The following is a 22,721-nucleotide window of genomic DNA, read 5'->3' on the forward strand; positions in this document are numbered from 1 at the left end:
AAATACTGGACAAAAAAACATACCATTACCACCACTGTAGTATCCTGAGGAAATATCAGTTACTTACCTGGGATAATCTCATTAAATTCAAAAATATCTGTTTAATTTATAAAATTAGACATCCTCCAATTTGTGATTTTATAAATTTTAGATCCAGTGAGGTTAGGTTAACTAGAGGGGCAGTGAGGGAAGACTGCATTATCCCACGGAGGAAAACAGCTTTTGGTCAGGCTGTCTTCTCCGTAAGAGCAGTTCAGCAATGGAACACAGTGCCGGCAACTATTAGAGAGTCTTTGTCATTCTTTTCATTCAAAAAGAATGCAAACAAATGGCTGGTAGAGAGCCAAACTTGTGGGCACTAATGCTATCTGTGTGCATTTAAACGTTATATAAGTATTTTTCTCGAATTGTATTTATTAACCATAATGTGTTGTATGTAATTTTATCTTGTGATTTTATACCGGTCATTATTTCAAAGGCTGCCTGTTTTACATCTGGCTGGGGGACTACCGATGAAAATTAGCACTTTTGAGCTAACTCGGGAACATTTACATTGTTTCAATGTTGATTAATGCCTCTGTTAATGCTCACTGTCCCCTTTCAAAAATAAAGAAATTGAAATTGTAAAAAATAAAAAAGAATAGGCAACATTATGCCTGGCACACAAGTGGGAAAAACTATTTTTGACAAGGCCTATGTTTACCCTATCTCAAGAGCCAACCAATATCCAAAATATTAGCCTTTTAGATTTATAATCCCATAAAGTAGGCTACCCCCACGCTCTATTCACATCGTAGGAAAGTACATCGCTATCGCCAGATGGGTGACAATTTTGTTTTGCAAACTTTCGCTAACCAGTGTATGATGAAGGGTGAAATTAGAAAGCTACTGTTAGCTAACGAGCAGCAGCCGGCCGTTCGGTCGCTCCCGCTGTAGGAAGACTCATTTCCAGAGAGAACGCTGACAGCTTGGGAGAGGCACGGTCTGGTTAACACCCGTTTTTAGCTGTGACTGTCCTTCCTTTGCCGTACCTGAAGTTGCTGCATTTTGGCTGCTGTCTGGAGATTCCTTCATGCACAACTCGTATTCTTTCGGATGTTTCATACGCAAATGCCTTAACAGCGGCGATGTTGTGTATAGTTTAGGTCCTCGTCACCGACGGACGAATCGGCATTACAAATTGAACATATAGCTCGACTTGAATCGCCGCCTTCTTTTGACTGAAAGTACTGCCAAACAACACTTTTTCTGCTCACAAGTTCCATTTTCACTTTCTCACAACTTATTGCCGTTGCTAGGTTGCGACTGCATTGTGTCTAGCTCCAACTACGTCATTACGTCGACCACGTAACTCTACAAAGAGTAGTGAAGTAACTAGATAGTTCAGTCCAAGATGGCGGCGCTGCAGCTCTGTCATGGGTGCGTGTCAGTTTTGTTTGCAATGGAACGTTCTATTGAGTTTCGCCTCTTGTTACTTCTATACTCTTTGGCAAGAGCAGAAACTCAACACAACGTTCGCCTCTTTATCTCGAGTTTCGCCTCTCGTTACTTCTCTTTGGTTCGGTTCGGTCGAAAATAATTCGAACGTTCGGCAGTACCCGAACTCCGTCAAAAAGCCCAAAGTTCGGCCGAATTCCGAACCGAACTCTGGGTTCGGTGCATCCCTAAATAGAACAGAAAAAGTTTTACAGTAATGCTTACAGTGAACAAAATATCCATGAAACACAAGAGCATTCCATAAAAAAAAAAAAAAGCAGCAAAAAGCCCAGATAAAAAAGGGGGAACAAAAAAGCACAAAATGACTGTATCTAATCCCTGTGATCTTCAGGGTTAGGCCACATGTTTTCATCAACATCACATCTGATATCATCCAAGGCGATGCACCTGGGATCAAACCGCTTGGCATGTCGGATCCACCCTTGGCAATCATGAACTGTGATATCCCTGCATCCAGCATCCTGTCGTCTGCGAAGGGACATCTGGTCATGTGAAAAAGACCATTACTTTGAGCAGACTGGATTGGCTGTAGCGATACACTCTCTCTCCCTTTCATCAGTGGTTCGCTCTATCTGGACTAGTAACGGTATCGGCATGCGGTAAGGTCATGCTCTGCACCTCAGTCTAGGCACAGCGGTCTCGAGCGTTAACGAAAAACGCTTATATCACTTCCTTTTCTCCCATCATTGGAAGTTTGTGGACACTGCTGTTGCGTGCATCGTAAAGAAGTAAGTCTGACGTCCTGTAGATACGGGACGATGTTATGTAGGATTTATAAATGCACGTTAGTAGGCTAATTCACAAGGGTGCTATTTCATGTGTAAGCTAATGTTTGCGCATCTGTTCATGTGCGCTGTAGGAGTTGTGTTTCGGTTTGTTTAGTGCATTGTTCAGTGCAAATATAACTATTAGTGTAGTTTAACCTCAGTAATGATGGTACAATGCAACCACACCTCCATGTAGGCATCCACATACTGTTGGAGAAATGAGCGTGTGTTGATTGTGAGGCAATAAAGGATAATTAAGAAGTGACACTTGTCTGGTTCTTATCGGACCCCCTTCAGTGGACTCGGATTCACTACTAACCAGTCAATTACCGGTATATGGGTAGCGCCATCGTGCCCAATATTTTCAGGTCATGTGGCTGATGGTCATAAACCTTCCACCTCCATGCAGAAAAGAACTCCTCTATGGGGTTGAGGAAAGGTGGATAGGGTGGAAGGAAGAGACTTACCAGTCTTGGGTGGTCTTCAAACCATGATGTTATTGCTTGTGAATGGTGGAAAGCAACATTGTCCCAGGAAATGACAAAGGTCCTCATGTTTTCACCCTCCTGATCCTGCTCTGGTACCAGGCGCTGGTGGAGATCATTGAGAAAGGAGAGGAGGCGCTCGGTATTATAGGGTCCAACTTGACATTTGTGAAGGAGTAATCCTGCATTTGCCATTGCTGCACACATGGTAATGTTTGCCCCTCTCTGTCCTGGCACATCAACTGTGGCCCTCTTTCCAATTATATTTCGTCCACGTCGACGCCTTTTGGACAGATTGAATCCTGCCTCATCTATGTAAATGAATTCATGAGCGGCCTGGTTGGCCTCCAATTCCATAACTCTCTGAAAAAAAAGTTTATGTATATCATGTCATTATTGTATATCACACTGTACTGTAACCTATTACTGTGTAGGTTATCTACTTGCAAAGTGCAAAGCTTATAGAACTGGACATTGAGTTGAATATACACTATACCTGGACATATTGTCGTCGTAGCTCCTTGACTCTCTCACTGTTCCTCTCAAAGGGAACAGTGTAGAGCTGCTTCATCCGCACTCTGTGTTTAGACAATGTCCGCGTAATGGTTGTGAGGCTGATTCTTTCGATATTGTTAAATATCTCATGGTCCTCCACAATTCGAGCTTGAATTTCACTCAGTTTTATTGCATTATTTGCAACAACCATTTCTACAATGGCAAGCTCTTGATCATTATTGAGGAGCTTTCCTCTTCCCCCAGAGGGTGGAAGACATTGCATTCTTTAGAGGGACAAAAGAAATTCAACATATGCATTACTGTATGACCTTATTGACATGTCAAGTGAGAATAGAAACAATCCATGTAAAATGCAATACTTACCTGTTGGTTTGTTGAAAGATGCGTATAATGGAGGCAACCGTTGACCGCCTCAACTTGGGTTGCACTCTTTCACCAGCCTCTCTTAGTGAAAGACCGTGGTTGATTACATGGTCAATGATAGTGGCACGAATATCATCACTGACTACTGTTCTTGCAGCCCTTGGAATGCCACCACCACGCATTCTTACACCTCTGCCCTCTCCTTGGGCCTGCTCTTCTCCCCAGCCCTGCTCCTCTCACTGCTCCTCTCACTGCACCTGCACCTCCTTCTGCATCTCTCACTGCTTCTGCACCTCTCCCTCCATCTCTCACTGGGCCTGGTCTTCTCCCTGGGCCCCTTGCTCTTCCTCCTCCTCGTCCAGACATTACAATGTTTGTATTTTTCTGCTTCTGTTTCCGAAAACATCACTCCTCAAAGTCCTTCTTTTATAGTAATTGAAAGAAATAACCCCTGCCACTGAGTCTAAGCCGGACTGGAATCAGCTGTGGTTGGCCCACTTTACCCAACATAAATCAGCTGTGTGTCAATTTTTCTACTGTCTTTCTTTTTTTTCTTTTTTTTTTGAGCTGAGATATATTGTTTTTGAACTAATATCATTGCAGAAGCAGATGTTTTTATACTGTATCTAAGGTTTGGATAATTGTTTTTGCTATTGTGGGATGTTGTGTGTTAACATTCGTAAATTCTACACAAACAATCCATCATTTTGTTGGTATAGCTTGTCTGTTAAGAAAATGTAAGCGTTGTGGAAATGTGTTCACTGACTGCATATTGTGTGAAAAAGACATGAAATATGTGAATTGTATGGCCAAAAAAGACTGATGCTGTGCTAATTGTGTTTAGAGTTTTGAAAATGTGACAACTGTTTGGACAAATGCTTGTTAGCGACTGAAAAATCTGTAAGTCTCTAAGAAGCCAAACAGCTAATGCTGTTTTTTTTATTTGTGTCGTCCTCAAATGTTATGTCTTGTGTTGTGTACGTGTCTACATTTTGTGTTCTTTGTTTGTACCATTTTGGCTTGTCTATTTTTTCTTTCTTGTGTCTCTGTTAGTAAAACACTTTCATAATTATTGTTTTGTGCCATATAAACACATGATTTGTAAATTCAATTATATGATGAAAAAGACCACTTAAAAGTAAATAATTTTTATTACCACTGTTTAAGCATTTTATGTAAATCAAATACAACATTGAAAAGAAAACAAAAGTGTCAACATGTCCAAATGCATTATGTTGGTAAAAAAAGAGGAATGTTTTCAAAAAGAAGAAAAATAGATGTTGCATAACATATTGCACAATACATACAAGAATTGAAACCATATATACATTAAACCAGTCTGAGACATATTTGTGTGAGGGCTGAGGAGATGTTGTTGCATAGAGGCTGAAAAGGACATTCAAAACCAGCAGCAGTAAAAGAGCAAATTTGTGATGTAACCACTGTGGTTACATTAAACTTAAATATGATTCACAATGTTCTTGTAGCATTCAGTAATATTACTCATCAATGTGGTACAATTAAACAGGTAAAAGTTGATGCGTGTTAGCGTTTAACAGTGGAGGTTGGACTCGACAACTAAGATCCATGTTTTGCCAAATAATCATGAGTCTTTAATTCAGATGTTGATTGAGTTGTGTGGTCCTTATTGAGGTGGTAGATGGACATGTTGTATTGAACCGCAGTGCTGGATGCACAACTGGTAACTTGGTGTACGGTAAATATCAGTGCAGAAGCCCTGTGACTAAACTGAAAATGAAGTGAAGAGTGTCAGGACTGGTCTCAGTGCTGCTGTGGGTTGTTGACAGTAGAATAGAAAGGGTCTTCAGGAAGTCTGGATGGATGATTGACAGCAGAGTGGGTGGGACTATGGCCCACTGTCCCACACAGTAGAATATGTGTCACCACTAGGGGTGTCACGATTCTCCAAATCCTCGATTCGATTACATTTTCGATTATAAGGTCACGGTTCGATTCCTGATTTTTTTTTTTTTTTTAAAGCACATGTTGCTATGCCATTTATAGACTAGACTACTTTTATGCAATATAATATCTGACATTTGTTCACAATGCACTACATTACATTGTCAAATTTAAAATATTTATCAGCAACATAATGTAACAATAATTTATCTTCAGTCAATTGGAAACTTGATAATTTATCAATGAAGTAAAAAAAAAAAAAAAGTTTGCAGACAATGCCGAGGGCAGACGCTTCGCAGCACAGCGGCTGAGCAGTCAGAGAGCAGAGAGGAAGACTCGCCAGTCCGCTAACTTGTTGCTCTCTCTAATGTAACTAGTATAAGCTACTCTGTTTAGGCTACAAAATGTGCATGCAGGCTGAAATTCAACCGCGCGGTTTTGTTGGGATTAAGCTATAAGCAGAAGGAATCTCCGCTAGCTGCTAGGCTAATGTGCAATGGTAAACACACAGAATATGCTAGACGCACATAGCAGAGCTTGCAAACTGTGGCTTTTTTTGTCGACAATGCAAACATTGTCAACATAACTCACTGGAAATCGAAAATACTTCCACACCGGCGACTTCAGTGACAGAGGAGGGGGTTCAAGTTGTGTCGATGGGTCTCCTGCGTCTGCAGTTGCCACGCTAACTTTTGACTGGCTGTAGCTAAGTTAGAGGAGTTTGACTCGCAGCACTTCAACACGTGTGTTTTCTTCACGCTTGGCAAGCTGACCGGACAGGACATGGGGGCGTGGCAGCATCGGCGATTCCATTTTTTTATTCGAAATTCGAGATTGGGACTTCATTTCGGTCGATTTCGATTTAAAATCGTGACACCCTTAGTCACCCCTAGCTTCTCCAGAGCTGTTGGGAAAGTTGACCGTGGAGTAATGCTGCGAGGTGGTAGGGGTGCACCGATCCAATATTAAGATCGGATATCGGTCCCTATTGACAAAATAACTGGATCGGGATCGGAAAAATGAACAGATACACGGGCCGATCCAGTTTTTTTTATTTATTTTTTTCCTCTGTCGCACGTGTGTCGCATTCTGGAAGAGTTGAGTGTAAAATAAATAAGAATTCAATACATTACATCTATGTTATTTTGTCTCAGTTAATCTCTTCCACATGGTGGAAGGAAGGTACAAGGTGGAAGTTATACAGTTTATTATTAATTCAACAACAGTATCGGATCTGTATCGGGTATCGACAGATACACAAAGCCCAGGCATCGGTATCGGTATCGGGACTGAAAAAGTCGGATCAGTGCCATGGGCGTAAATCTGATCAAACAGTAGGGGGGGTCAATAAACAACATTTCTGCAGAACAATTTCTGAAGGGGACACAAATAATACAGCCACAATTATACTGGTAGAGGACATGTGTCCACTATAGGAAAGCCTTAATACTATCATTAGTGTAGCATGGAGACTGTACCATTATCCTTCTTTTCAGTGTTTCTCTTAATTCAATGAAAAGGCTGACTAAATTGACCAAAATATTCTTCTTTAAAACCATGCATTTATTTTTAAGTTGTTTACAATCAAGCCACAAAAATACCTTAAAACATAATGACTTATTTTGAAAAGTCTAAAAGAAATACAATGCTTTTGTACACTTGTTAAATTAGCTGATCATAATGTAAATTAGTGAGCCACTGGTGAAGCTCATCTGCTAACCCTGACAGCCACACACCTCCAAAAATATGAACTAAGCTCAACACACTTCCTGAGACTCTCCACCTGACTGTCCCTGGTCTCCCTGAGACTCTCCACCTGTCTCACCTGACTGTCCCTGGTCTCCCTGAGACTCTCCACCTGACTGTCCCTGGTCTCCTGAGACTCTCCACCTGACTGTCCCTGGTCTCCCTGAGACTCTCCACCTGACTGTCCTGGTCTCCTGACCTGACTGTCCCTGGTTCCCTGAGACTCTCCACCTGACTGTCCCTGGTCTCCTGAGACTTACCTATGCTGATTTTGCTCCCTGAGACTCTCCACCTGACTGTCCCTGGTCTCCCTGTTCCTCGGTTCTTTCTGTCTCCTTTGCCTGTGACATAGTGACGCTAGTATTTCCATAAGCAGCCATTCTTATATGTTACCAAATTGTCTTGATATGAGGATCTTATGTCTGTTTTTCTTTTCTCTGTCGTTTTATCTGGGCAACAACAACACAAATCTTTAACGTCAGATGTCTAAATATGAGTTAGGTTCATTGGTTCACCAAGCTGTCATATTATAATTCTAAAATGATCTTGCGTCCTCCACATAAATATTAGGTTTCATCTGGGACAGAGGATATACTGTATATCTAACTGATCAGCCACTTAACTTCATATTGAGCAAAACACAACTGTAGATCTTCAATATTAACCGTAATATCAGTTCACACACACATAACGTTAGGCTTATCGCCTTGGTAACCAGCGGCGGCCTTAAGCATCTGGGGGCCCGTTTCAATAACTAATATGGGGCCCTACCCACATAAAACATAAACATAACAGAAAAAGCAAGGATTCCTGTTGGTTTGCATCAATGGTATATTATTGTATTACGTGCACTTTCAGCTTAATTGATTTGCGCAGTATATTTTCAACTGTCTGGGCTGACTTAAAAAAACAAAAACAGCTCAAACATCCCCTCAACTTGAATTATTTAACAAAAGCAAAGACCAAAAAGTGTCTGACACTGAACCAAACTTTTCATAAATAATGATGGGCTCCGTGTTTTTTCAGCTCAGAGCCGGTTAAAAGATCGCAAATAAAAAGGTTGATTTCATACCTTGTGGCTTTTATAGGAGCAGAAACGTTTGTTTCGCAACCTCGTAGCTCGTGGTCAATCTAACTTGGATGGTTTAGACATTATGGCTGAAAATTAATATCCTACGGAGAAAATGAATGGGATTTTGCTGGTCTGTTGGGGCCCCCCTTGGAGGGCGGGGCCTGTTTCAATTGAAACGGGTGAAACATAGGTAAGGCCGCGTCTGGTGGTAACGTTAGTTGTAGTGGGTGCATTTCTGTCCAACAAGCTGTTAAACAAGCTAGGTAACGTTACATTATATTACACTAGCATAGCGAACTTTTTTGTCATGACTAATTCATTAATTACTCAGCATCATTTCTATGTGAGAAAAGAAAAACTTCATCCGATGTTTAATGTGAATAAAATAGCCTTGAACCACCTACTTACTACATTCCTGTCACTACCCGGTGTGACTGTGAGTCTAGTGCAGATCCTAACTACAGCATGCAGTGGACCAAACCACTGTGAGGCAAGGGAGGGGGGGGGGGACTCAAAATGTTTCTAAACTTAAAAAGCATCTTTTGGGGTTTGTGTTGGTTTACTACTTACACAGATATTTTAAGTATATACACCATTATGTTATTTACAATACACAGCATTGTTTTAATGATATTTCTAGAGGGGGACAACCCTTAGATGGGATTTATCCCCTTGATCGGTGCATCCCTAGTTTGTGGGAGCGTTGGCTGTGACATAAATAGTGCTGAGTGCAGTTCCTGAGTCTGGCTTCTGGGGGCGCTCCTGTATCTCCTCATAGGCACCATCCTTCCAGAGAACAAAGACAAACACAGGAGGAATATCATTCATATGTCATCCTAACATTAAACACTAACCAGAGTGGCAGAGGTTCTAGCATGGCTGTAGACGCTTTGTTTTCCCTTAATTAGGGCCCGAGCGCCGACAGCGGCGAAGGCCCCATTGAAACTGAAGGAATTATTCTTTCTTTCTTTCTTTCTTCTATTATTTTCCCGTCAAATGAATTGGCTTTTTGAGGGGCTTAATATATTCAAAAACTCACCAAATTTGGCGGTTGCATCAAGTCTGGTGAAGATTTACGTATTTTAAGGGTTTCGGGAATAGGCGCACAAAAATGGCTCGCTAGCGCCCCCTAGAAAGTTAAGAAAATTGAGCCCCTGCAGTGCGTTTAACGTAGACTCACGAAACTTGGCACACATATGTAACATGTCAAGATGTACAAAAAACGTCATTACAGCCATACCCTAAACCCAACAGGAAGTCCGCCATTTTGATCTCAAAGTTCGAAATTAGTGCGATTTTGGCCATTTCCACATGTCGTACTTTAACGAACTCCTCCTAGAGATTTCATCCGATCAACTTCAAACTCGGTCTGTGCCATCTTAAGATGTTAAAGATGAAAAGTTGTTAAAAGAAAAACTTTTCGTCATAGTGGCGTGGCGGGCGCGGCCATTTTGTGCGTTCGCCCGCGAAACAGGAAGTGGGTGTAACTTCGAGTGTATGCGTTGTCCGATTACCTCAAAACTTTTCAGGATTCATAAGAGTCCGGGACCAAGGACAGGGACAAAGGCCGATATTTACTTAAAGTCATAGCGCCCCCTAGTGGCAACAGGAAGTAGGCCTAAAAGTCAAGGTGCTATACTTTAACGAACTCCTCCTAGAGATTTCATCCGATGGACTTCAAACTTGGTCTGTATCATCTCAACACCTTAAAGTTATGGTTCGGAGTAATTTCACCCTAGGGTCCTTTGCACCATGACCTCGAGCCAAACACTCCCCCAGAAGCTTTTCCACCTGTCGAACAAATTGGGAGAGTTAGCATATAGCGTTGGTAAGGGTAAAATAAGAGATACCACGCAGGATCTGGTACAAATAGTTACCACGTTCGAATAATACTATACGTTATTAGTAAAGCTAGGGTATTCATCAGAAAGTTTATGAACACTTACCTGCTGGCTTCTGCTCTCTGCTGCTGCTGCTGTTACTACCGGGTAAGGTAGTTAGGCGCTTCAAATTAACAATACAAAAGAGATGCAACAAAAATATTTATTAATTTAATGATTAAATAAGGTAATGTCTCCAAACTTACCTCAATTATAACTGGTCTCCTGCTAGTTATTCTACAGTACTTACTTTAAAAAATAAGTGAAATTAAAAAATATTTTTGTTGCATCTCTTTTCGGTGTTGTAATTTGTAGACGGCCCTAAGCACTCGTCTTAGAGCAGCAACAACAACAGCAGAGAGCAGAAGCCAGCAGGCAAGTGTTCATAAACTTCTGGTGTACTTACAAACTTTACAATCCATCATTTTATGAGTGCATAACCTATATGTACTACTGTAGACGTTTGGTATCATTTCGGGTATTATTAGTGTGGTAATGTTAAGAGACACTTCGGATCCATTAGCCCCGCGCTAAGCTATTCAGCTGATAATGCTACTTTACGCTAACTCTCCCAATGTTCGACCCAGGTGAAAAAAGCTTCTGGGGGGGTGTTTGGCTCGAGGTCATGGTGCAAAGGACCCTAGGGTGAAATTATTCCGAACCATCACTTTAAGGATGAAAAGTTATTAAAAGAAAAACTTTTCGTCAGGCGGTGTGGGCGTGGCGTGGCGGCCATTTTGAGTGTTTAGTGATGAACAAAGAAGTTGTTGTAACTTGAGTGTACGTTGTCGTTTCTGCCCGAAATTTCTCACGATTGACAAGGGTCCAGGCGTGAGGACACCTACAGGCCAAAATTGACTTTTGGTCATAGCGCCACCCGCTGGCACCAGGAAATCTGCCATATATGACAAACATCATCCGATTTACATAAAACTCAGACTGTGGGGTCTACGTGTGATACTGAGCCGCACCCTATAATATGACCACGCCCACTTACTCAGGCCACGCCCCCTTTGATAACATTTGAACCGTTTAAGGTAGAGTCTTGTGTCAGGTGTCATTCAACTCAGCACAGAGTTCCTTTTTAATTGGTCATGGTTTGGCCCGCCCCCTAAGCTTTAGCCACGCCCCCTTTTATAACTAATGACCCGTTTGATGTAGACCCTTGTGTGAGGTATCATTGAACTCAGCAGAGAATTCCTTCTTCATTGGTGATGGATTGGCCCGCCCCCTATGTTTAAGCCACGCCCCCTTTCATAACTTGTGACCCGTTTAAGGTAGAGTCTTATGTGAGGTATCAACGAACTCAGCAGAGACTTTTTTTTCATTGGTCATGGTTTGGCCCACCCCCTATGGTTAAGCCACGCCCCCTTTCATAACTTTTGACCCGTTTAAAGCAGAGACTTATGTGACATATCAATGAACTCAGCAGAGACTTCCTTATTCATTGGTCATGGTTTGCCCCGCCCCCTATGCTTAAGCCACGCCCCCTTTCTTAACTTTTGACCCGTTTAAGGTAGAGTCTTATGTGAGGTATCATTGAACTCAGCAGAGACTTCCTTTTTAATTGGTGATGGTTTGACCCGCCCCCTACGCTTTAGCCACGCCCCTTTAGCCACAGCTAATGAACCATATGACGTAGAGTCTTGTGTGAGGTATCGTTGAACTCGGAAGGGAGTTCCCTATTCATCGTTGACGATTTGCGGCGTCTGAGTGCCGCACGAATGCACAGTCGCAAGGAGCGGCGTCCGCTGGTAACCCCGACGCGCGCAGATGCGCGAGGGCCCGTCCATCGCTGCTCGCAGCTTTAATTAATTAATTAATATTATTAAACGTTGAAAAAGCTAGAACAGCTTAAAGACGTCCACTGGGGACCAACTACAATCATTAGATCTGAGGAAAGTCATTTAGTTAGTTTTGATGCTCACATTGATTTTACGTTCGTTAGGCTTAGGTGCTGCCCCAAACAGCTTGGGTGCTGCGCCTAAGCCTTATAATGTTAGGGAAAACCCTGCTTAACATTGCTGGCTTGATATATTTGGTTAAGTAAGGGCTTTTTGTTATGACATAGGTGACTTTTACATTAGTGCTTTATTCTAATTCTAATTTTGCATGATGTAGCCTGTACTGTTTATTTTCTCTAGCCCAATCACAACATTTGATTCCATAACTCCTTTGCTTGCAAATAAATAGTCATCATAGCATTTTGCCCTGCTAGTGTTTAGCATAAGCACTGATGTGCATAAGTAAAGCCTTACAAAGCTGCAAACATGACTGTAGACACTGTAGTGAAATGAGAAGACTGTTGCTGGAAATCATCCATTTGTAAATATTGTATAGAAAATTGCAGCTAAGTGACATAACTATCTATGCAGCAAAGATGATGGCTATGGCTGGGCGATAGGGAGAAAATCAGATATCACAATATTCTTGACCAAATACCTTGATATCGATGTTGCGGCGATATTCTAGGGTTGACAATTGGTGCTTTAACAAAATATCTTCACACTTAGATTTTAGATAAATAATCATCAGTGATGTAGACATAATGTCTAAGTGGGGAAAAGGCAAATAATAGAACAGCTAGAACAGTCTGGTAAGTTTGGAAAAGTACATCACTTAACTGTACTGCAGCCTTTAAAACCAGGAAAAGACAACACTTATGTCATATCACGATATCACAATATCCAAAATCTAAGATGATATCTAGTCTCATATCACGATATTGATGTAATATCGATATATTGCCCAACCCTATGTCAAACACACTCTGGCATCATACATGTGTATGTGTTGGTATATACTAATTGTTGGTCCCCTAATTATGAAAATTTGAATGCACACACACACACACACACACACACACACACACACACACACACACACACACACACACACACACACACACACAAACACGCATTAATTCACCTCATTTTTCTGTTCTCCAGTTCTTGTGTTTTCTGAACGCTGAAATCCTGCCAAGAGAATGAAAGATATTACTGTAACGAGCAAAAGAGACTAAGAATTAATTTCTGTACACTAATCCGTCTCATCACAGCAGGACCTACTGTACGACTGACCAGGAAAGATCTGACACAGTTACACCTGTGGAGGTTTATTTGAATCAGATTTTAAGACTTTTAAAAAATATTTGTAATTATTCATTGATTACAGTTTTTTTTCGATCGCTAAACGACACTGGTCACAAGTGAAGCCACATGTGCAAAACTCAAACTACAGTCTGCCCTACCAACAGTCACCTGAACTAAACAGTTCACATCTCCTGCAAAACTCATTCACAGCAACACAACTTATACCTCAAAACACTCCTCCCTGAGATAACACACACTGTCACTCAGAACACACACTGAGAGTAAAAACACTAGCGTCAAACACCAATACGGAAATTACAAACTGTTCATCTTTACAGTTTGAACAATTTGAGTGACTTCAAACAACTCAGTAGTTTCTTTAAAGAAAAGATATACACTACCGGTCAAAAGTTTGGGGTCACTTGGAAATTTCCATTCCACTCCATTGTAGACAGAATACCAACTGAGATCAGTAGCATTGTTTTTTTAACCAGGGCAGCAGTTTTCAGATTACATTATGTGCTTACGTAATTGCAAAAGGATTCTCCAATGTTTTCTCACTTAGCCTTTTAAAAATGATACCAGATTAGTAAACAGAATGTGCTTTTGGAACATTGGACGAATGGTTGCCAATAATGGGCAATGTAGATATTGCATTAAAGATCAGCCACCCACTCAGATCAGCTGGTATTCTGTCTATAATGGAGTGGAATGGAAATTTCTAAGTGACCCCAAACCTTTGACTGGAAGTGTAGATGTTATGTAATATACCAATTTTTACATAAGGTAAACAAGAAGAAATGAAAATCAGCAGTTTGCTTCAATATAGTATTTTGTCTCTAGTAATTTATGGAATTACTGGGGGAAAAACTAAAGGTAACAACAGTAACAAAGAATAGTGTGACTAATGCTGCGTCTCTCCAGCATCATGCGGCGAGTTTTCTTCATCGCATTGGATGTCTGCGTCATCTCTAAATACAAATGAATGTGGTGTTTCCATTGCTTTCGGAAAAACAGGAAGTCCACAGTTTGAGTATAGTAAAGATATTTTATATTTTATTTTATAGCTGTGTATGTAACCTCATGCTTACCTGGACATACAGTATTGGTGTCTTTACTCTTACTTGCTTCTCTCAAACGGTACAGTGTATACTGGTTTCCTTCTTATTTGGTGTTTGTATACAAAAAAGGGCTTTCTGAGCTTTCTCTGTATAAATACCATATATCTTCACTAACTAGTTTAAAACAAGAGACCTGCTTAGGCTTTCAGCTAAAATTGCACTCAGCAGTGTTTGATAGGCACCAGACTGAAATCTATTCTGTTTTGACAGCAGTGTGTTAGCATTTGAACAAAGTGCTGTAAATCCACAGTGTTGTGCACGTTGTGGTTAAAGTCATGGGATAAGTGCGTAGAGTTTTGAAAACGGTGTTCAAGCTATGAAAAACGAACTAGAGTTTGGTCCACATGAACTGCTGCTGTGCAGACTATAGTTTGAGTTTTGCACATGTGGCTTCAGTTGTGCCCACTGTCGTTTAGCAATACAAAAAATGAATTTATTGAATCGCCACTTGCCAGCCCACCTACTTTCGGTAAGAAAAAGAGTGTGTATCCATGTATGTGTGTGTTCCAAGAAGTCTCTTACGTTTCCAGACGAGAAACTAAATAAGCAGCACCAGCAGTACAGTCACACAGACGACCACAGGTATGGTTCCAGGTAACGAGGAGGACCCTGCAGGAGACACAACCACACAACTAAGAGACAACCAGCTTTATTTAAACACACACACAACTCATCCAGAAGGGTTTATCTGCTGCAGGAGGTTTCTGTCAACTAAAGTGCTTCCTCACCAGGACTTGATGTAGTTGGAGGACCTGAAAATAGATATAAAATAGATTACAGATATACAGTAGGAAAGTATAGAAAATAAGAAATGTAATTTGCCAAAACTTGGCAAAAAACAAACAAATTGTGCTATCATGAGCCTGGGACTTTAACTGACTTGTCATGTAACTTACTTTTGGATGGATACATACATTTTTTTTTTAAGAGGATGATATAAGTTGAACGACAGTTGATGCCTGACACAGTTATTTGTTAACATAACTTGTTAAGATGAACTATAAGATGATCAGTGTTCAGTGGTTATTGTTGCTTTTATTTTGATGCTGATAAGCATTTAATTAAAGTTAAGCTCCAGCTGCAGTAGGTTTCAGAAATGCTTTCTCACCATCGCTGTGGGCAGATGCAGTGGTCGACTGGGTGGAAGAAGCAGATGTAGGAACTGGATGAGGTGATGTTGAGATAGTAGAGGAGTTCAGTGTTGTTGGAGGCCCTGCAAATAGATATATAATAGATTAGAGATATACAGTAGGAAAGTATAGAAAATAAGAAATGTAATTTGCCAAAACTTGGCAAAAAACTAACGAATTGTGCTATCATAAGCCTGGGACTTTAACTGACTTGTAACTATGTAACTATTATTTTTGGATGGATACATTTATTTTATTTTTTTTAAAGAAGATGATATAAGTTGGATGAAAGTTGATGCCTGAAAATAAGAAAATAAGAAATGTAATTTGCCAAAACTTGGCAAAAAGAACTATCATGAGCCTGCGACTTGTCATGTAACTATTACTTTTGGACGGATCAGTTTCTTTTTTTTGGTCGACTGGGTGGAAGAAGCAGATGTAGAAACTGGATGAGGTGATGGTGAGATAGAAGATGAGTTTAGTGTTGTTGGAGGCCCTGCAAATAGATATAATACGATATAAACAAAATACTTTTGTTTGTTACTGTAGTTTTTTGTTTTTTACAAAACCACACATGACCTGATGTACAAGGTTGGTGACACTTAAAAAAAGATATGATAGATAAGAGATGTGGAGTACAAATTATAACAAAATAATAAATACAATTTGAAAAAGAAAAAGACAAAAAGAAATCATGCGGTCATTAGCCTTGGACTGCAACCTAACGTGTCATTAGTTTTGGAGCGATCAATTTGTTTTTCAAACAAGCAGATATAATTTATTTGAAATTTGCTGCCTGAAACTATACAGATCAGCAACGCAAAAAAAATGTTATCTTCTCTAAACAGTTATAGACTGACAGTTGCCTATCAGTAACTGTATTTAACAGTGTATTTGACACCTTCATTATATCTGTGAGTAAATCAAACCTAAAAGTGTCAGATGTTTGTTTCTCACCTTCAACCTCCAGTTGTATTTTTCTGAGTGCAGCTCTGTTACTTCCATTATTTGTTTCCACTCCACACCAGTAGACACCAGCATGCTGTGAGGACACATTACTGATGGACATGTTGAAGCTACTGCTGGTCTCTGGGAGAGTGAAGGACCCGTTTGAAATATCCTCACAGATTGAACCGTTCTCTTTGCAGAAAAACATGACTCCGGAGTTGTTTCTTTTGTCACATGAGATGGTGGTTTTAGCTGTTCTGTACGCAGTTTGATTAAACTGTGGCTGGCAGCCGTCATCTGAAAATACAAAAGAGATGTGAAATCTTTCCATCATGACTATGTACTTTATGGCAAATGGATTTAAATTTTGTATTACTTGGTTAGTTTTGTAGATGATGACTTAACATAGAAGAGTATGTCTAAGTGTGCATATATTATACCTTAGTTATCTGAGGGTGTAGTTACAGGGGTGTGATTTTTCCGGATTTTCCGACCTGAAAATGAGGCTCTCATAAATCATGAGGCTCTCGTAAATCATGGGGGGGGGAGGGGTTCGCGCGCAAGGCACGGGTCGGTAAACATAATGACCGTTTTTTGTGCCTCCGATTCATGTCTTTATATCACTCCGCAAGTAGTCCATTCATTTGTCACAATGGAACTTCATTCAAAGCAGAGCTCCACCAAAGAGCCTGCAATCGTTGCGGAAGGTTATCTGATGTGTTCTAAGAATGTTGGACGTGTGGGGGCGAACTATGTCTTTCTTAGCTGAAGCCGACAACGGGACAATACTTTTATTTTTATTTTATGTTGGAATTACAAACTTGAGCGACGTAGCAGATGATGTTGAGAAGTTGCAGCAGAGATGGCAAAAGTACTCACTTCCCGTACTCAAGTAGAAGTACAGATATTTGTGTTAAAAATACTCTGGTAAAAGTAGAAGTACTGATTTAACTTCTTTACTCAAGTAAAAGTAACAAAGTACAGGCTTGGAAATGTACTTAAAGTATAAAAGTAAAAGTAGTCTCTACGAATGAATAATATTTTTTTTAACAAAAGCTGCCTGGACCACACAAATCTAACTAGAGTGGTAGCTGAGAATCTTCAGTGGACTCTTTTTATGCCATTGCCTACATTTTAAATGGATGTCTGCCAATAGGCCTAAAACATGACATATATGATTATTGGGACAGAGACTGGGACTCCAGGTTAATAAGATTCTGACTGAGTAGTAAGATAGAATTCACAGATCCAGTTTCTCTTTTTGAATCTTCCCCTTAACATTTAAAGGAATCCACGTGTGTGTGTGTGTGTGTGTGTGTGTGTGTGTGTGTGTGTGTGTGCTCAAATATGGCTTCTGGAATGAAAATAAAAGATTCAATATGAATTACTAAACAACAACAATAAGCAAACATCCATACTACTAGTGCTAACGTTACCACCATCAAGCCACAATGATTTGCCGCAAATGAATGCCGCCGAATCTGTCGAGTCACTGCATCAAGGCAACGTACAGTATATTCCCATCCAATTAGATTGAATTCGGTATTGATGACGCGACAAAAAAATAATGGTAACTCCAGTGAAATGATTTGAAACTTGTTAGTGAGGACTAGATTAGGACTATATTTAAAGCTGATTCTGGTTTCCAACTTTGCCCCAGGTGTGTCTGTTAAAACACGGACGGAGACAACCTCTCTCTTTTGATGCTTTAATAAGATCAAGCAACGTGCAACCTAGCTAACAGGTGAAGAACACAAACAACAAAATCACTAGCTAACTTACTTTAAGTTTGCAAGAAATATAGACCAATACAACAACAGGCTTACATTAACTGACAACATAAGTTATACGACTTACAGTTCTCAAGGACGCACACACACCATCTCAACTGATTTATCCTCTTTTCTCTCACTTTTTTCTCTGTGTGGCGCGCGCGCCCGCTCGCGGTGTAAGGCGCGTGTCCGCGCTATTTTCCGACGTGCACTCACAATCACTCCTGATAGACGACCTTTTGTACAAAACTAAAGTAACGAGCCAATTTTCTAAAATGTAAGGAGTAGAAAGTACCGATATTCTTGTTAAAATGTAAGGAGTAAAAGTAAAAAGTCGCCACAAAAATAAATAGTAAAGTAAAGTAAAAATATCTGAAAAATCTACTTGAGGACAGTAACGAAGTATTTGTACTTCGTTACTTCCCATCTCTGAGTTGCAGTGACTGTGAGGAATATTTTAGGAGCACTTTTTCGGCAGTGCAGAGAGGTAGTGGCCAACACTAACTTTTATTCTAAGCGTTAGCTATTTGCTTGAGCTGTAGTCATGGCAGACGAAGGTCCAGTCGGGAGTTTGGATGGAGAGTCCACTGAAGTCCACTGTGGTCTGAAGGCATAATCCTCGCTAGATCACTAGCTTGTTAGCGGTAACCGTTAGTTGACAGCTAACGTTAGCTAGCTAAAGCTGACAGTCGAGTAAGGTATACGTTACACAGGCTGGCAGCAGCACAGAGTCCAGAATTGATGAGTCAAAGCAGGGGATAGAAAGGTGTTGAGAATGACCAAAACCTAATCTAAAACTCAAGGTACTTAATTTACTAGAAAAAATATATTAATTTTGCGGATTGTGAAGCGGCGATATTCACGACAGCGTCCTCACGTTCCAACATACAATGTTTGGTTTGGAGTGGTAAATACATGTTTCTGAGTATCCTCAAGGCACATGGACTTTTAAACATGATTAAGACAAATAGTTTAAAAAAACTACATGTTGTAAAACATGTTTTCATAAAAACATAATGTGAAATTTTATATATACAATACCTTGGCCACAATTTCTGTAGCTTCCTTTTCAACTAAAACAGTTATGTGGTGCTAATGACATTTTTCCTCAGGTATTTGGAGAAACAACAAAAATCTTTATATTCTCAAATAGTATGGTCTTAGCCATTATTAATTGTTGTTTTCGGACAGAGTGAAGAAAACATTCAGATAGATAAAAATCAGTTTAAAGAGGTAGGTGCGCCATATATTTTCCTGCTTTTTTGTCCTTTGCCAATCACACCTATGAGTTACTCTTTAACACAGTTACAAAGTGCTTTAACGAAGGACATGAGAGACAGTGATAAAAGAGGCAGCATTTCTCACCAACTCTTAAGTCCACTTCATTGGCAGGGTCAGATTCTTGGTCAAATTTACACTCGTACTCCCCGGAGTCCTCTTGTTGAAGTGGTTTGATAACCACTCTGAGACTTTTATTTTTTCCGTCATTGTACACAGAAAATCTGCCCTTGGTCTGTCTCACATTCTTTTGAGTAGTTTCTATGATTGTTTGGTTGTCCTTAACTACATCAACACTTGAATATGTGTTATTTTTTGGATATTTGCAGGTGAATTCCACCCATCCGTCTGTGCATCCCTTCACTTCAGATGAGGCCTCCCAGCCTGTAGATCAGAGAGAAAAGTTCACATCATGTCAGATTCTGAGCCGAGTTGCAGTCACCCGGAGGTGACGGTCGTTTCTGCCATTAAGTTTAGCAGACAAAAGGTGACCATCATGCGGCGACAAGATTTAAGTTAAGGTCCCAAAAGACTAGTTAAGATTAGAAAAAAAGATTGGGTTTTTGGATTAAAACACAGGTCATCTTTAGTAGAACTTCTCCCGGGACACGAACTCTGCTCCCCGGCTTTAAAGCCACCCTCCTCCGTACGCGGATCTTTGAAGTCTTATACAGCAGCAGTCAATGTGGTGCATACAATAGTAGTAGTAGTAGTAGTTATTTGTACTAATTCTGGCATATTTACATGGTGTGTTTTATACAACAATGTTCATAAATATGCATGGTCCATATGGCATATCAAATAAACTAAATAAAATAAATAAATATGCGCAATACATACAAATTACAGTGTTTTGCTTTTGTAGCTATATGTATGAATGGTTCACAGATTTTAAGTATCTTTTTCCTCATTTTTATTAATTGTTAAAATTTGTTTTTTTTACTGCGAGTTCACCGAAGAAGTTTTTAATCTAAAATAATCTTTCTTTAACTGCTGTGTTATGTATAAATGAGTTATAGTGAAAGTGAAACAGATAGAAATATAATACACTGTGTTTTTTGTTGTTGTTGCAATTACTGGAGTTATGGAGCAGTACAGTACAGTAGTACAGTAGCAGTACAATATGTTACTGTAGGATTCCTACTCATATTCATTCAGTAAAACACTGTAAAGCACATTAACACAAAACAATTAGCTCAAACTGAACTAAACTCTTTTACATTTGAATGACTGTATCTATCAGTGAGGAGGTATTAGTTGTACCTGTTATCATCAGTGAGAGGATGAGTAGAAGAAAGCTCTTCATGATGTTGCTGTTGGATGATGAGATCCTCCGTCAGATTATTAAACTCCAGCTGGTTATTTCAGGTCTGTCTGATCGCTGCGTCGCTACAGTTGGTTGCTCTCAAGAGTTGGGTTTCTGAATTTCTCTCATAATATGTTACTTAAAAAACGTCCTGTCCCCACCTTTCTGTTTATTCTTCCCCTTTTTTCTTCTTCCCTATTATATAACTTCTTCCTTTTATACCTTGGCATTTACAATAAATAGGAAATAATCTAAATCATGCGAAGAAAAATACACTTTGGATTAATAGGAAGTCCTTGACATAAACAATATGTCAGAAGTAGCATAGTAGCATAACAGAGAGCCTCATCATTGTTCATTATTTGGCTTTGATTAAATAAGTTAATTATATCGACATCCTAAATGTAAGTACATGTGACTGGGATAAAGTTAAATTACAAATAGAAGCAAGAGATTTTATTAATCCATAAATGGGGAGCTGGGGATTTCAGCAGTGTTAATGTCAGGAGATGTCAGTCTTTTTATACCATTACCTGTCATAAACAACACCAGTGGTTATGACTATGAGAATGATAGTTATGATGATACATCCCCCGCTGTCTACAAGTTTCAAAGCATTACATCATCAATCTTGATGATTATCATTTCATTTTCTCAATCTCTCGTTGATGTACAACGCAGTAGAGGAACATGTTTGGCATTTTCACATTTAGTTTTTTTTGTTCTTTAAAGTTTTCACGTTTCTTAAAAAGGTGGTTGCTAAGAAGTAGCTAAATGAGACAACAGAGGTTGTCGGGGACATTAGGCGTCACTCTCAGTTTTGTAGTTGAAGTCCCGTCCCGATTGCCAAATGTATTTATGCCTCCAAAATCATAAAGGTGGTATTAATTTGTGAAGATTATCTTACTAAACAAGACATGTAAGTATCATACAATTTTGTTTGCCACAGAGCTTATTATTAGCAACAATCGAACATTCAATGGAAACATCCCATTGGCTTTTTGTTGAGGGAAACAAGGAAGATAACTTCCAGGTTGGCCTGCAAAAATATATCATCCTTACAGCACTCTATTAGCCTGGTCCTACCAGACTCTGGTACATCTCATTTGTACAGAGAGTCTGGCCACTCTCCATTGACAAGTGTTAAGGTGGGTACTCTGTTGAAGTTTAAAACCATTGGATCTGCCCAGAGTCACTCTGGATCTGCCATAACCAATCGCTAACGTTTGGTCATGACGTCGGCTTAGCATCGCTAGTGTTCTCCTTAGCCAACTCCTTCACGACTAACGGAGCGAGCTGGAAAATCAAACTTTTCCAGAACCCCCGCAGGGAGGAGGGCCACGACATCACAGCCACCAACAAAACTCAGCAAACTTATCTTCTGGATATTCGGCAGCATTGCCACAACGGACCGAATGGCTTCGCTCGCATCTTTCTCCGCTGCCATTACGGAACTACAACTCAAACTAGCGTACGACCTCAACATCATCATTCTCAGCCACTCCCTCTGTTTGCTGATTGGACTGGTAAAGATTTGGCCGGAGAAAACCCAAGAATATACCGCAAACCCAGACGACGTACTGAAGGAAAATGAAAATTGAGCGGAAGTACGTAGGGCGGAACCAGGCTATCACTCTATAGGCCTAACATGCAAAAAAGCCAGCACAAGCCCAAAAAAAATCCTACGCAATCGGTAATTAGCACATTGGAATACTGGAACAAACCAATATAAGGACAGAATGCCTTTATACTGTGCTCAAACCATATACCATCTACAGAGTGGTGCTCCTGACCACTCACAAGTTGAAACTGTTCTCCCAAGAAA

At 40.1% G+C, this 22,721-nt stretch overlaps 1 protein-coding gene across 2 annotated transcripts in view; it reads right to left on the reverse strand.

Moving 5' to 3' along the window:
• LOC120557797 (polymeric immunoglobulin receptor-like) overlaps nucleotides 1-20,994 on the reverse strand; it is a 47,793-nt gene extending 26,799 nt beyond the window's left edge. The window contains exons 1-5 of one of the 2 annotated variants that reach the window (XM_039798421.1): nucleotides 20,854-20,994; nucleotides 19,678-19,974; nucleotides 16,550-16,837; nucleotides 15,571-15,675; nucleotides 15,191-15,214 (exon numbers count right to left, since the gene is read on the reverse strand). In XM_039798421.1, the coding sequence (XP_039654355.1) occupies nucleotides 15,191-15,214; nucleotides 15,571-15,675; nucleotides 16,550-16,837; nucleotides 19,678-19,974; nucleotides 20,854-20,896 (757 nt within the window). In that variant the 5' untranslated portion in view covers nucleotides 20,897-20,994. The remainder of the gene's footprint in view (nucleotides 1-15,190; nucleotides 15,215-15,570; nucleotides 15,676-16,549; nucleotides 16,838-19,677; nucleotides 19,975-20,853) is intronic. The other variant, XM_039798420.1, reaches the window with a different exon arrangement.
• Nucleotides 20,995-22,721: the final 1,727 nt, after the last annotated feature.

The sequence above is a fragment of the Perca fluviatilis genome, chromosome 4 (assembly GCF_010015445.1).
Source record: "Perca fluviatilis chromosome 4, GENO_Pfluv_1.0, whole genome shotgun sequence".
Classification (NCBI taxonomy): Eukaryota; Metazoa; Chordata; class Actinopteri; order Perciformes; family Percidae; genus Perca; species Perca fluviatilis.